This window comes from Adelges cooleyi, unplaced genomic scaffold (assembly GCF_023614345.1).
Source record: "Adelges cooleyi isolate 19-005CV unplaced genomic scaffold, UGA_ACOO_1.1 ACOO_flye_CR_arks_rails_tigmint_CR_PRNA_30, whole genome shotgun sequence".
NCBI classification, from domain to species: domain Eukaryota; kingdom Metazoa; phylum Arthropoda; class Insecta; order Hemiptera; family Adelgidae; genus Adelges; species Adelges cooleyi.
The window spans coordinates 14,473,278-14,488,357 of record NW_026095971.1 but is presented as its reverse complement, the minus strand read 5'-3'; the positions used below and the strand labels follow the sequence as shown (position 1 = coordinate 14,488,357).

Here is a 15,080-nt window from a genome sequence, read left to right as displayed (position 1 = left end):
TGTTGACAGGTATTTTGTCTAAAAATTCACATTTTTGTTGATTTCAAAGTGACTTTATAATAATTACTGTAGATCTGTGCCCTTTATGCCTCATTATTTATTATAATATGTAAAAAGTATGTTAATATTATAAATAAAACAATTGTATAAAGTTTGTCGTTTATTTGTGAAGGAACGTTTATACTTTTATAACAAATGGGCTATGAACTTCCGTTATTTTAACGGATGTTTATCATAATCATATTTACTTATCACATGTCGGAGAGTTTATTGGTATTTTCAGAATTTCCATTGCATTAATAAATCTATTTTTAATTTGAAGTACTAGACAGTTGTTTGAACTTGCAATATTAATTTTAGGTGCAATTAATTAATAATAAGTAAAAAATAAAAATACCTAATATTATGTTTAGGCGGTTATCTTAAATAAGGTGTACCAAATATTTTGTTATAGTTGCCTGTATAAACTTCAATAAAAAAATTGTTGAAGCACTAACAAAATAAAGCTCCTCGAGTAATAGTGTAAATGGTAAATCTAAGTGCAACTAAAATGTTGACCATCTATAGGCAAAATAGAACAGTTAATAACTCAACTATAATTATGATAAAAATTAAAAGAAAAACGTTAGAAACGACGCTATGATAGACTAAAAAAAAAAATAACATGCAAAGACCCCTATTTATACTTAATTTGCAAAAATACTGTAATTGTCTATGCAGAAATATTGGAAAAACGAAAAATATGTTAGGCGTAGTGTCCTTGGTAGAATGTGTTGAAACACTTGAAGTATACGAAAAAGCCAATACCGCCTTTCCAATAATATTAATATGACTTAGCAGTTAGGCTTAGACAGTAGACCTAACCACCCATTACAAAAATTAAAGATGATTCATGACAATCTTACCTACGTGCCTAGAAAGAGGTACCTCTTTGACAATATTTATAATAGTCAACATTTGGTGTCTGGCTTAAAAAATGGTATATTGAAGTGTGTTTTTATACGCACAATGTTGAGAATATCTAAATCCATAATGAATAAATTACATAATCAATGAAAATAAAATAGTGCAGATTAAACATCATTACGTCATTTTTTAAAATTGATCTTATAATATTAGATTTCTTAATGTAATATAAACGAAGAAAGAAAAATGTAAATAAATAAAGACAAAAGACGGCCTCCAAATGAATAATGATATGATAGATAATTAAAACAAATTTTGTTGATTTTTGTACTAAGAATACAGTACATATTACACAAATGGTGCTTTTTAAAAACTTTGGAAACTGTAAAAAAACATACGTTTTGTAATATTTAAGTTCTTATTAGTTGAAATTAAACGAGAAGTTAATACTATAAAATATATGTATTATGTCTGGTATATGGCTCTTAGTTCTTATATAGGTTTACGTATACGGTATATTTGATTAATCTGCATATAGACGAGTAATAAGTAATAATAGTATAAATAATAAAAAACTGAGTAAAACTTGTGGTTATATACAGTGAGTAATAAAAATAAAAAGTATTGAAAATACATTTTACCACCAAAATTTATTTTTCGCAAATTTATCATCAGCGTCCACAACACTGAAATACCGAAATACCTATACGCTACTATTGGTAAATGAAAAGTGTATCGTATTTTATAGCGATAGGTATTTTTTAGTATTATATATCTACTTAAGTAATAATAGTGTTCCTTATATCGTATATATGTAAATGATCTAAGTAATATTCATATGCACCAGCTAGTAAATTTGTATACATAATAAAAAAGTATTGTTATCGGGGATTTTTTCTCGGCTGTCATCTAGGTAGGGTAAATCCATAAAAAATATTTTGTACCTTTATCTACATTTAACTGCTTTTACTCGTTCGCACTTACTACATCCTATACTGAAATCCAAACTTCCGCTTCATTACAAAATTCTTATTTATAAGTCAATGTTAAGACTAATTTGGTCATACGGAGCTCAAATATGGGGTTGTGGTAAACCATCCCAACTAAAAAGAATAGAAGCTTTCCAATCGATTTCCCTCCGTACAATCACGTCCGCTCCATGGTATGTTTCCAACCTCACCCTTCACAATGACTTACACATCGAATCAGTTGAAAATTTAGTTAAGACTCATTATAAAAAAATCCACTCTAGATTACTCCTCCACTCGAATCCATTAATAGCAATCCAGCACACAGCTACTATTCAGGACAACCCCCCTCGTCGTCTTAAAAGACCTCCTAAATTGTAATGCTACCGTTTAATTTCTAGCCGAAACCTGTCATAGGGTCCTATCACTGGATAGCTTCCCTACTCATAGTCTACAAGTCATTTATTACATTGTTAGTTATTTTCTTATTGTATATTTTGTATGTACAGATTGTAAATGTTATTTAAAAAATAAATAAATAAATAAAAAAACTGCTTTTAAATGTTTTGACTTTGAGTTTTGACTATGTAAAACTGTTTTTCCCCTGCCAAAACCACTAATGTTTTCAGAGATAAGAGATACTTGGAGATAACACTTGGAATGTAACTGTGGTAACCATAATGTGGGGATTGAGTTGAAGATTGGGAACGAGGATGGAGTTGGAGATAGAGATGGGCTTGATTTCTTTGCCGTATATTTCAGCTACGGTATTCCTGGTTCCGACCAGTTAACTTGAATGAATGGTTAAATTTATTCAAAATAAATAAATAAATCAATTAAGGCCAAATATTAAAAAACTACTAAAAAAACTTTTGGCCAACCAAAAAAAATGTTAAAAATTAAAAATGTAGGTATACTTAAATTGACATTTACTCGGTCAAAAGACATATACATGTGCCTATGTATCCGCTTGAAGTGTGGATACTTTTAATTTTATTGTTATCTTACTAATATATTTGCTGATAATTTTTTTAATATATATTTATTTGTATTTTCTTTTTATTAATTTTAATCGTATTTGTGTTCAAGTGGCTTGTCTTTAATTACGAGGGAATTATAATTAAAACACGTTTTACTGTAAAACGCTATGCCGGCCAATAATAATTCATGATTGTAATTATAAAATATTGACCGAATAGGTGTTTCTCCGAGCGGTCGAACTGTTGAAAGAACGGGCAAAGCGGATTTGCAAAAGTATTTTACATAATATAATATTGTTATTCTTAATAATGAATAGGTTGTACTTCGAGGCGGTGCGGTTCCTTAAGTGTGTGTAAGTGTTTGTGTCCAAGAACATTCCACCACGTGCAAAGGGTCGTCTGAGTAAAACGGAAAGGGCTGTCCTTACTAGGGGTTTTTTTGTAGGGGGCCCACAGTAGCGGTATTTAAGGTCCACCCGCTGGCCGAGACTCGCGCAGACGCATAAGCCGCAAAGCGTAAGGGATCGTGTTGAACAAAAGCACGGGATGCGTTGATTGGTCCGATCGACGGGACCACCCCCTAGTAAGAATGCACACACTCGCGGCTGAACTTGGGGTCGTGGTATTTCGCCGAAAGCGTTTATTCTCATCCTTCGGTCGGTGCGGTCGCAGGACGTTTACTGTAGCTGTTATCGTACTTAAGGCAACTCACAGCAACGCTTTCGACGTTCAAGCTGGGCGACATCTGGTAAGTAAACACAATATTCAATATTCTCGCAGTGTACCTAGGTACGAATAATATTTCAGAGGTTATCGTTCAGTAAATATACTATTATATATAGCACTTGGAATAGGAAAAAAATCAGACGGTTTTCGCATCATAATGCTGAATCCATAACAGTAGGAGTGAAGTGCGGTATACGTCTCTAGTCTAGGACAATATACTTTTGCAGCTCCTAATCAAGAATTTAGGTTTATAACACCAACATTTTAAAATGTTTGTCCATAACGTTCTTTCTATACGTTTTTAATAAAAATAATTTGTTTTATTTCACTGATACTTTAATTTTTTAATTTCAATTCTTTAAATTGGCAAGAATACATTTTTAAATAACAAAAAATCTTTAAAAATACTATGTCAAGTTAAGGGAATTAAAAGCGGTCTGTTTTTAAGGAGTTTTCACTAGGCAATATTTGTGAAAAAAAAATGTTTTAATATATTTCGAACATGTTAATTAATTTTCCGGTTAATGTGTATAAGCTTCGAGGTATTATTTTCAATTTATATAAATTTTTCAATGAGTAAAACTCTAAAAGTCATTTTGGCTTATTTTAAACCATAAGGCTAGACAAAATTTCGACTACTTACTTACTTGGATGGTCCAACTTCAACTGTAAAGATCTTTGAGTTCTTTGGCTACTTTACTATGTTATGTAGGAGACGGATTTTTTGCTTATTTTAGGGAAAAAAAATGTTTTTTAATGTTACAAATGTCTTCAAATTTAATTTATTTAATTACAAGAAACTGAACTTTTTAAATAAAAATGAAGTTGACTCATTAAAAAAATGGAAAAAGTTAAAAATAATACTTTAAAGCTTATACAAATTAATTTGTTAATAAATTAAGATGGTCCAAATGTATTAAAACCCTCTTTTTTTAATTATTATTTATAAAAAACTCACTAAAACTCGTCTGCTTTCAATCACCTTAAGTGCGAATTACTTAACTATTCAGTTATTTAAATGGCTATTAATTTGAATTACTTTTTAAAACAACTTTTTTAATAGATAGAATAGAATGTAGCTATTTGTTATTATTTTGTTTAACATTTTAAGTTGAAGTTAAAATTGTTTGTTTTAATTGTGAAATACTATGGCTTAAGAAGACACCATAAATATATAAAATGTGAAACGATGTATAATTTAAATGCCTTTACAAATATTAAAGTAGTTGACGATTACTGTACCTATAAATTTGTTGAACATTCATAATTAGCTAGTTAAAATCCTACTAGCTAGTTATAATTAATTTTTTCAAACATTAAAAAAATTGCGTTGTTTGTGTTAGATTATAAGTAATGTTTAAAGTACCAAGCTAAAAAGTTCAGGCAGTTTTCTCACTAAGGGCAACATTTTTAATAGGGTAGCCAGTAGTGGATAGTGGCGCAAAACAAAATAAATAACGCGATTAACCTTGCCCTTCCTTCCAAACATCTTAAATACCTCCCTCTTTCTCAAAATGCATGAGCATCCAAAATTAATTTAGATTACATTATAAATCAACATAGGAGGAGGACCTACGAATGGCTGCGACCTGCGATATCTTCCTTAAAAACTCCCTTATTAGCTCAACAGTAAAAAAATATTAATATTTTAGCAGTAATGCGGTAACTGACAACCGTTTTTATTTATGTAAAAAGCGTGAAAACATTATCTTGCAAAATTACTCAACTTACTTACATAATACTATTCTATAAGCATTTCCTAGAGAACTAATAGGACCTAAGTACGGGATAAACTCCCGGGTACATAAAAATTAACTACCACTAATAGTGTGCAATCAGTGGCCTTACAGAGATTCTGAAAACAGAGCAAACTTGCATTTCTACGTCTATATGTAAGAAAGCACAAACTTAACAGACACAAAATAATATTCATATGGAAAGAGTTTAAATTGTAGAACATAGGTGACCAGAGTCCAAAAGTTTCGTTTAACTCGCTTTAGTTGAAGGAATTAAGGAAATAATTTTTTTTGTAGATTTTATTTATACTTGAAAAATTATTTATATTCATTGTATAATATTTTAAAAAAATTGAAAGGTTCACGGCATAAATATTTATATTTTATTTTAAAAAACAATTTAATTAAAAAAACGAATGTGAATAAATTATTATTATTATTATCATAATATAATCAAATCGTGTTGTCACATGGAGATTTTCATAATTATTGTGTAGGCTATACACAGCAGAAACTTTAAACTTTAAAATGTTTATTTATGAATTAATAATATGTCAGTAAAGCTTATACCAGTGCTTAACACATTAACGCTATTGCCAAAATGAGTATAAATTACATTTGATTTAGGTTAATGGTACAAATATTAACTTGCGTTTAGAGTTTAAACTAAAATAGAGATTTTTTATTTAATTTAAATATTCCCTTCTATTAACTTTTCTTTTGAAATTATTTTTTTATATCGCTGGAGTGATATAATTTGTAAGTACACATTTTTCTGAAGTAGTATCAATGGACACTATTCGTTCAAGTCATCCAGCTTTGTAAGTACAAATTAGCCTTTCAATCAAAAATTCGGACACAAATCAAAAATTAGGACACATTTTATCGAACAATTGCTTCTTTTCTATTTTATCTTAAGCGAATAAACCTAGATGAAAATAAATAGTATATGCTGTTATAAAACAAAACATATCTTTACAGCATAACATAGAAGCTAAACCATTTTTGAGTAGGTAGGTACTTACTCGAAGTACCTACGCTTAAAATGTATTGAAAATGCGAAATTCCAAGTTATTAATCTGATACATTTGAATGATAGGATACAAAACAGTACTTTATTAGGAGTATGCTGTATGTATATGATCATTTATAATTATATGATTCTATATAATTCTATGATTATACTATAACAATTCATTGAACACTTTTACAGTGCAAAAAATGTGCTTTAATTGAATTTAAAGGGTTACACGTTCAGGTCCTACTGTGGAATCATAGGCCCTAACCGAAACCACATCAGAATTAAGTTGGCTTTACATAATACGGTGTGTGCGTGGAAATATGCACGTGTTCATTAAATAACGTATAGACAAACCCAAGCACAATTATATTGCTGGTAATCATATAGGTACTCGGTAATCGATTAAAGGTATCGCACACAGCCCTCGAACGGCTGGTGGTTTTTTTTAACTAGGAATATTTTATGCCGTGTGAACCTGACCATATTGTCAGACATATAATATAATTTGCTCGTGTTCATCGAGTAGGTAGTAGTAATAATAATGATAATAATAATTGTTTGAATACAATACATGATGATTTCGTGTGTGAAAGGAAATTCTACATTTTAATATTTTATAATAATTGTTATTATTGCAGAAAAAACGGAATGGTAACTGTACCTCGCAATTATATTATACTTAACAACTGTACGTAAATATAGCATTCGTTACGATTACTTAAACAAAAACCAGATTAAAATAGAAAATAACACCACTAGTTTTTTTTTAAAAAATTAATATTATCCAACGTAGCAGACTCTAATAAAATTAACGCCCGTTGCAATTTACGGCCAGAAGGTATAGAATACTAATACAATACAAAATTATTAATAGATGAAAAATAAATATAAGTTTATGATATTAATCGATGGGTAATGATTGTTCACTGAAAATGTATTAAAATTGTATCCTCTTGGTCATTGTTCGAACAGGTGTTAAGTATTCTTAGAAAGTTAAATTATTTTTAGTTGTCGTTTTAGCTCTAAATTAAACGCATGTTTTTAAATTTTTGCGTTTTAAGATCACAGAGTACATCCATACTCGATCATTTCTATGATCATATTATAGCCAAACTTCATATTATTTTCTAATAGATTTAAAAAAAAAAATTAATTTATCCAAATGAAGATTAAGAAAACATTATAACCTAGCTGTTATATTCAATATTTGCAAAACATTTAATTTTAAGACACGGCGAAGGAACAATTCTAGTGAATAGATTTTTAATTAGTTTGTTATAAAGAAGATCAATAAGGATGTATTTAAAAATTTGAGGGCCATTATATTTTTTATGTTTTGTAAAAACATCGCACATAAAACAATTTTTTAAATTCAGTTAAAGAATAGTTTTCTTAATTGTGAACCAACAAAACTTGGTTGCTGATTAAGTGTTAACTCAAATATTTGGTAATTTTCGTTATAAGTTTAAAATATTTAAGTTCAAAAAATTCTTTTAAACAATAATCACAATTGGGACAATAATTTTACTTAGCTTTGAAGTTTGACCAGAACTTACATAATAGTTGTTTTACACACTAAATTATAGAACTAAAATTGAAGTACTATATTTATAGTATTATTTAATTTACTTTAAGTACTACTCGTAGTAATTAAATATCTATTGAAATTGTATTAAAACTAATTTTGGATTATTAACATTGACTGACAGGCAGGATAAGAAGACGAAAGGTTTAGTAAGATTACACTATCATCTAAGCTTACACTTTTCTGTATTCAGAACTTCAAAAATAATTAACAAGAAATAAGGTTAAATAAAAGTTGATTTCATAACCAAGCTATTGTCGTTTTATTAACAACCAAATAAAATACATTAATTATCGTTCGAATTTAAAAAATAACTCTTAAAACTACTCATGTCAAAAAATAATTTGTTGTCAACAATAATTTATTATTTTAAATTGCTACAACGAATTTATTGTTTTATCATTAATTTTCTAACGTTCAACCATTGTTTATGGGTTTGTCCGTGAAATCATATTCCGTTTTAGACAATCGCCATAATACGTTTATATAAACTTAACTTCTACGCCTCTTGCGTTTGGAAGTTGACTAGGTATTCACGAAGGACGTTATTTAAATTATCTTGCAACATTGACTTAAGTAATAACACCGGTATTAATTCAATAATAATAATGGGTTTGTATCTAAATACATTGATTTGTATATAAAACGATGATGAATTCAGCAATTCTGGTAATAATTGAATGTTGCGAATCAATTTGTAATGGATTGTTAGGGATGTATACAACATCAGGTACCTGTCCCGCCCTGCCCAAAGGCTTATAGGGAGCTCGATCGCATTACGCCCCATCGTAATTATTGCTGTACCCGTCACAATATTACACAACAATTATTTAATAACAATCATAATTATAGTACATATTATTATTATATTATTATTGTGCAGCGTTCGGTTAAAATTGTAACGATGAAAACGCGATTAGATTTTTGTGGTCCGGAAAATTACATTACCGTTTCTCTGTACGCTTCGCTCGTTGATCGAATAAATCCCCGCTGTTCAATATATTTTTCTAGTATATTATATATATATTGGTCATGTATTTATTGTTTTTGTGCGTTTCCTCAGCTGACTGCAGTACAAATAAACCGAAATTTTTGTTAATATCCAATAATTTTCAAGATATATATTTCCCTAATCGATTCTAATACAGTTAAACTTTTTCAATAATTTAACTTTTAAAACAAAAAAAAAAAGGAATTTTAAATCAAATTTATATCATTAACAAAATCAATGTTAATTTCTGGAGCCCAAAGACAGAATTTAAATAATCATGACACCAAGTATTAAAAAATGGTGGACTTAAACATTTGATTTTTTTTGTTCAAATTGTAAATTATAAACACAGTTATTTATTTTATACTGATTATATCATTATTTGTTTGAAATGGATATTCAAAAACTTCTTCACTCGTGTGATTCCCTCAATTGTTCATTATAATAATATGCCGATTGAATGATAGTTGATACCTATTAAAAAATCTATAAATATCCATTAAAATATTACTATCGTAAACGCGAATACCTTGACTGATTAAAAAATAATTTGATTTTTAATATTTATTAAAACGAAATAATTTAAAATGGCGCGATAAACTATTCGTTAACTCTTACACGCATGTTATTAAAAATCAAATCATAATATAGTCGACTCACCCCTTTATACGTTATTAAGCAAGGACGTACTTTATTTTTAGTAAAAACGATTATTACAAATATGTAATATAAAGTATGTTTCAAGTGTTAGACCATCATTATCTCTTCTCAACATTAAAAAGTTATTCTTCACTTTCTATTAAGTGAAAAAAACAGTTATCAAAAAGAAAAATAACTCTACAAAAAATAAAATAAAATAATTTACATTTTTCTTAATCAAAAACTCTTAATAAATAATTATTAAAAAATTCAAAGACATAATGTTGTTTTTTTTCTCAACTCAGCATAAGTCAAACAAACGTCTTCTTATCAAGAGTTAGTCAGTCCTATACATATTCATTTGTTTTTTGCTTTTGTAACTTTCTTGACAAAACGCATAGACAGAATAGAGAGGAGGGGGGATCTTAGGAATTTTAATAGCCCCTAAAAGCTTGCAGTTTTATTTACAGTTAATCATATTATTTCGAAAAGTAAGACATTTAAGAACATATTATTTTATTCTTCAGCCCTTCGAATCTTAAATTAATTTTCACCAATGCCAATGTTATTGTACATTTTCTAATAATGTATAAATATATTATTGTGCTTAGATACAAAAGATGACGGTCAGTATAAGTACTCGTGGACAAGTACTAGATATTTTCAATTATCTCATACAGTTAAACAAATTGTACGTACACCACACGAATGGTTCCGGTCATTTGGCTTCTAGGTGAATACTCATGTCATGATGGCGTTGAAATAGAAACTTTGTACCGGCACTGCACGGTTTAGAATGGTTATGTTATTGGGCGGCGAGTGGGAGGGGAAGGTGCATTTATCGCTACGGCGCGACATTTAAATTATTTAAAACGTCTTTGACCTATACAACTACCGAGAGGTTTTTAATTTTAATTTTTATGTTTCGATCGTAGTTAGTTTTAATTAGAGCCAACCCGCCGCCGACCGTGAACAGACATGGGGCGCACCTACACGGAGGGGACAGGGGAGGGTCGAAGACGTATTTAAAGGCGAACGCCAGGTTTAATACCCACCTTCTGCCTCCCCTTCACTGCCAGCTCCTTCATGTTGTACACGCATCACTTCGTTAGCCATTGGAAAAACGCTCGGCTCTTTTGGCGAAACGTAACGAGTAATTATCGACGGATTACGACCTCGGCTCTCCGCCTCCCCACCTCTCCGACCGGGGTCAGATTAACTCTCCCTGCCGCTTCTGTGCAATTGTGTTGTAGCCGTTCATCCCTCGGCGGCAACCACTTCAACCAGACACGTTGTCCTCACCGTTGAATGCCAGTCAAAACCGATCTATCCCCCGACCACCCCACATCACCCTTTTGTTCGCCCACGTCGGTTTACCCGTCTCAAACGGTTCTCGGTTTAATCAATTTCGCCATTTCCAAGACCGCTAACGAATGCGCGTGTACTTGTAATTATTATGACTGTAATACGCGAAAACGGCGGATCCTAATTGTTTTTATCCATTTTTTAATCATATCGACAAAACCCGCCATCAGAATATTATGCTTATATAGAAATAATAATAATATGTTCGCTTGGTTTAGTTGTACATTGTATTTAATCAGTGGTATATATATAGAAGGCGGTATTCGGTAAAAAAAAAAAGTTTGGGTACTTTAATTATTACCATATCAATGGTGAAATACTACATAGGACTATGGGGCTTATTAAGGACCTTAGTATTCTTTTCGACCCTAAACTTAAATTTGACTGTCACATTAACAGGTCAAACAAAATCTTATTCTATTTTTTATCATACAATTGTTCACGATGATTGTTTTTATTATCTTCTATAATTTAATAACTGGGCTTGACCCGTTTAAAACATAAATAAATAAATAAAATAAATTGAAGAAAATCATTAATTTCACACGCTACAAAAAATAAATAGTTTAAATAAAGTACATACATTTTAATTTTTATATCGTAGTAACAGTTGTTACAGTATAAAAATACTCTCGCGTATGTCTGTATTGTCGTCGTTATTATTTTAGTAATTAATTGTTATATTTTCTCATGTGTTACAGAAAGATGACGTTAACAAAAATGGATCAGAGATTCCAGTTGATCGGTCATCACAGGGACGACAAACAAATCGAATCTCCCAGGGCGCTTAATCCGGTGACCAACAATTCGAAACCGAACAAAGTAAGTGGAAATACTTCTTAATTATTGTGAGCCGAAAGCAGGATCATATAGAGTAAATTGTGGTTAGGACAAGCTATTATTTTTTTCAATCACACGAACGTTTCAAATAATAATTACACACAAAAACAAAAATGACAAATAAATTCCATTGGCATTAGTAATGGTTAAATATTTCCTTGTGTCAATGTATAAGCCCTCAAATAGCGTTAATTAAAAATAATTTCCTAATAATCCACTGTGGTCGTTCTATTATAAATCCTAATCATTTATTTCTAATATTTATGAGGTGTGTTTTGGGGAAGAAAACATTTTGGAATGATTCCTCCCCAATTTGCCATAGTTTACGGGGTGGAGAAAACGTTTTTTTTTAACCCCGTCAAAATGTTAAATGTCAATCCGATATTGATGATTGCACAGGAGGGTTTTGCAGGAATTAACGTGGAATAATTTATTTCTTGTTTCATCATTATCTTGTGAGAAACCCAAGAAAATGCCAAATTTTATTTTAAACCATCTATTTTTACTACCCACATAGTGCGAAATTGAGTTTCCGACCATACTGCATAATATTTTTTTTTCAAAGTTGACCACGTAAAATTTGGATGATTATTTGATCAAATATAATATAAGCATCGGGGACTTAGACTTTTATATCAAACAATTTATTAATATTATTTATTTTCTTGAGACGCATGAGTTCCTGTCATGTTAAAACCAGTATTGGTCCTTACAAACTTTAACACAACTCAACTGGGAGGAGGGCTAATGCCTAATACCCCTTGTGCCCACCCCTAAGCCACTTACGAACTTATGTAAACATAATTAAGATAAATTATAATAGGTATTGTAGTGTTATAGAACAGTGAAAAAACATTTGAGTAGGTTTTATTTTGTCTGTTGAACCTGCAGGTAGGCACGGTCGTCCTATACGGCGTGCCAATCGTTTCGCTGCAGATGGACAACCAAGAGCGGCTGTGTTTAGCCCAGATCAGCAACACGCTTCTGCACCGGTTCAGCTACAACGAAATTCACAACCGGCGGGTAGCGTTGGGCATCACTTGCGTGCAGTGTACGCCAGTCCAGTTGGAAATGCTGCGTCGGGCGGGCGCCATGCCGGTGTCGTCGCGTCGGTGCGGCATGATCACTAGGCGAGAAGCTGAACGGCTGTGCAACTCGTTCTTGGGCGACAACACGCCACCTCGATTGCCCGACGACTTCGCGTTCGCCGTCCACCATGAATGCGCGTGGGGTTGTCGCGGCTCGTTTCTGCCGTCCCGGTACAACTCGTCCCGCGCCAAGTGCATCCGTTGTACGATCTGTGGACTATTCTTCTCTCCCAACAAGTTCATATTCCACTCTCACCGGACGGGCGTCGGTGCACGTTACGTACAACCGGACGCCGCGAACTTCAATTCGTGGCGTCGGCACATGAAACTAAGCGACGACCCGCCGGACCACGTGGTGCACGCCTGGGAAGACGTCAAGGCCATGTTTAACGGCGGTACGCGCAAACGGGCCGTGCCGTCCAGGCCTTCGCCGCAACCTACCGGTTCGTCCGCGCCGCAACCGCCGCCGACGCGATCACCACAGCTTCCGCAGCCGGTGTCTGCCGCCTTGCCGCCACCGTCGGCCCACCAGCACGATGTAAAAAAACAGCATATGGCCGTCTCGCTACAACAGCCGTCCGTACCGGTGCCGTCCATGCCTCTGCACCAAGCCATGGTCGACTACGTTTGGCAGCAACGGGCCAACCCGTTTGCGGTAGCTGCTGCAGCCGCGGCCGCGTATTCGGCCGGCGGCGGATTGCCGTGTTGGCTTCCCAAGCTCGAACTGGACCCGCACAGCGCGCTGGCCAACCGCGGTGCGGCCGTCGATTATTCGTCAGCGTTTCGGCCTATCTATCCAGTCACAATGGCCGACGAAGACGAAGTCGGTTGCGGACGTCTTGCGGCCGACAAAAACGGCGGCGGCGAAGACGACGACGACGACGACGAGATCGATATCGAAACGTGTCCCGACGAACAGGATTCGTAATATGCTAGACGACGGCTTGTGCTCGATGGTGAAATAGGGCGAGCGATTATCGTTATCACAGCCTTGACAGTCGTTTGGATCGATATAATTATTGTGAAGTGTTATCGTAAAAAAAAATCTATAAATTGTATAGGTACTGTGCTAGCGTTATGCATTTTGACCATTATATATAAATTTGTTTTATCAGATCTTACTAAAATTAAATATTTTTATTTATATTTATCTACATATAAATCAGTGCCTGTGTAATAAATAGTAATTAGTAAAATTAATATTAAAAGTTGATATAGTTATGATAAAATCGAAAAAAATATTAAGAACTGCTTCTTAACGTACATGTTGTTATGTGTTATAATAGATTAAGACTAGATGGGTACGTACCTATATCACCCTCGTAGTGTAAATAATTTATTTAATTCCCACTGATGTTATTAATTTTTAATAATTAATACAATCAGTTAGTAAACCTTAGCTAATAATAATAAACGTAAGTTCTTATTTTTTTTCTAACAACTCTGTAGATTGCACGCTTTTGATTTATTATTATATTTTATTATTGTTGTAATAATTACTAATATTATTTTTGTATACAGTAATTTAGTTTTTTTTAATAAACAATGCACTTTGAATGTGTTTTTTATGTTATACATTTCAATAAAAATTAATAAGTTATTATAATTATCAGTTAGTAATTTTGTCTAGCCATATTAACGATCTCTGTTCTATCGTCATAGAAAAAATATGTTACGTTATATTGTTATAATAATAAACAATGTATCTACTATAACGCAACAACATTATTGAGTAATAAATTGTAATTTGTACATCAATATATTTTTTTTTTGCAGATCATAATATAAAAGCATTTTTGTAAAGTAAGAAAAAAAAAGGTTTTTTTTACAAACTATTTTTATTGAGTTTGCAATTTGATTATTATCCTTAGAGCCAGAGCACAACACAATTATTTGTTTAAATGCCATCATCTAGACCATAATAACGTAAAGTTCAACTTTAACCATTATTAACGCTGCTTTTGTTGAGCCCATCCATTCACGCACAATTACAATTCCCTATTTTAAAAATGTTTTAATAAATATTAATATGTAATAAATGAATAATGGTTTTTTTTAATTTAAAAAACGGCTTGAAGAACGCCGGGCCCAGGAGCACCGTGGTGGGTATATTGTATATCATGTTATTTAAACAAATGAAAAACAGTTAACCTCTGCAAGCCCTGCGTGAGCTGTCGAGGGGCGGCGATTGTAGTGTAAAGGAGAAATCCGAGACCGACGTGTCGTATAATTAAA

General features: G+C 32.2%; 1 protein-coding gene across 1 annotated transcript; it reads left to right on the top strand.

Annotated features, from left to right (window-relative positions):
• The first annotated feature begins 3,491 nt into the window (after positions 1 to 3,491).
• On the top strand, positions 3,492 to 14,273 carry LOC126838639 (SKI family transcriptional corepressor 2). Its single transcript, XM_050573228.1, has 3 exons — positions 3,492 to 3,602; positions 11,619 to 11,739; positions 12,649 to 14,273. Exons 2-3 carry the CDS (start codon positions 11,623 to 11,625, stop codon positions 13,771 to 13,773), a joined length of 1,242 nt encoding a protein of 413 aa, XP_050429185.1. The 5' UTR covers positions 3,492 to 3,602; positions 11,619 to 11,622; the 3' UTR covers positions 13,774 to 14,273.
• The last annotated feature ends 807 nt before the right edge of the window (positions 14,274 to 15,080 follow it).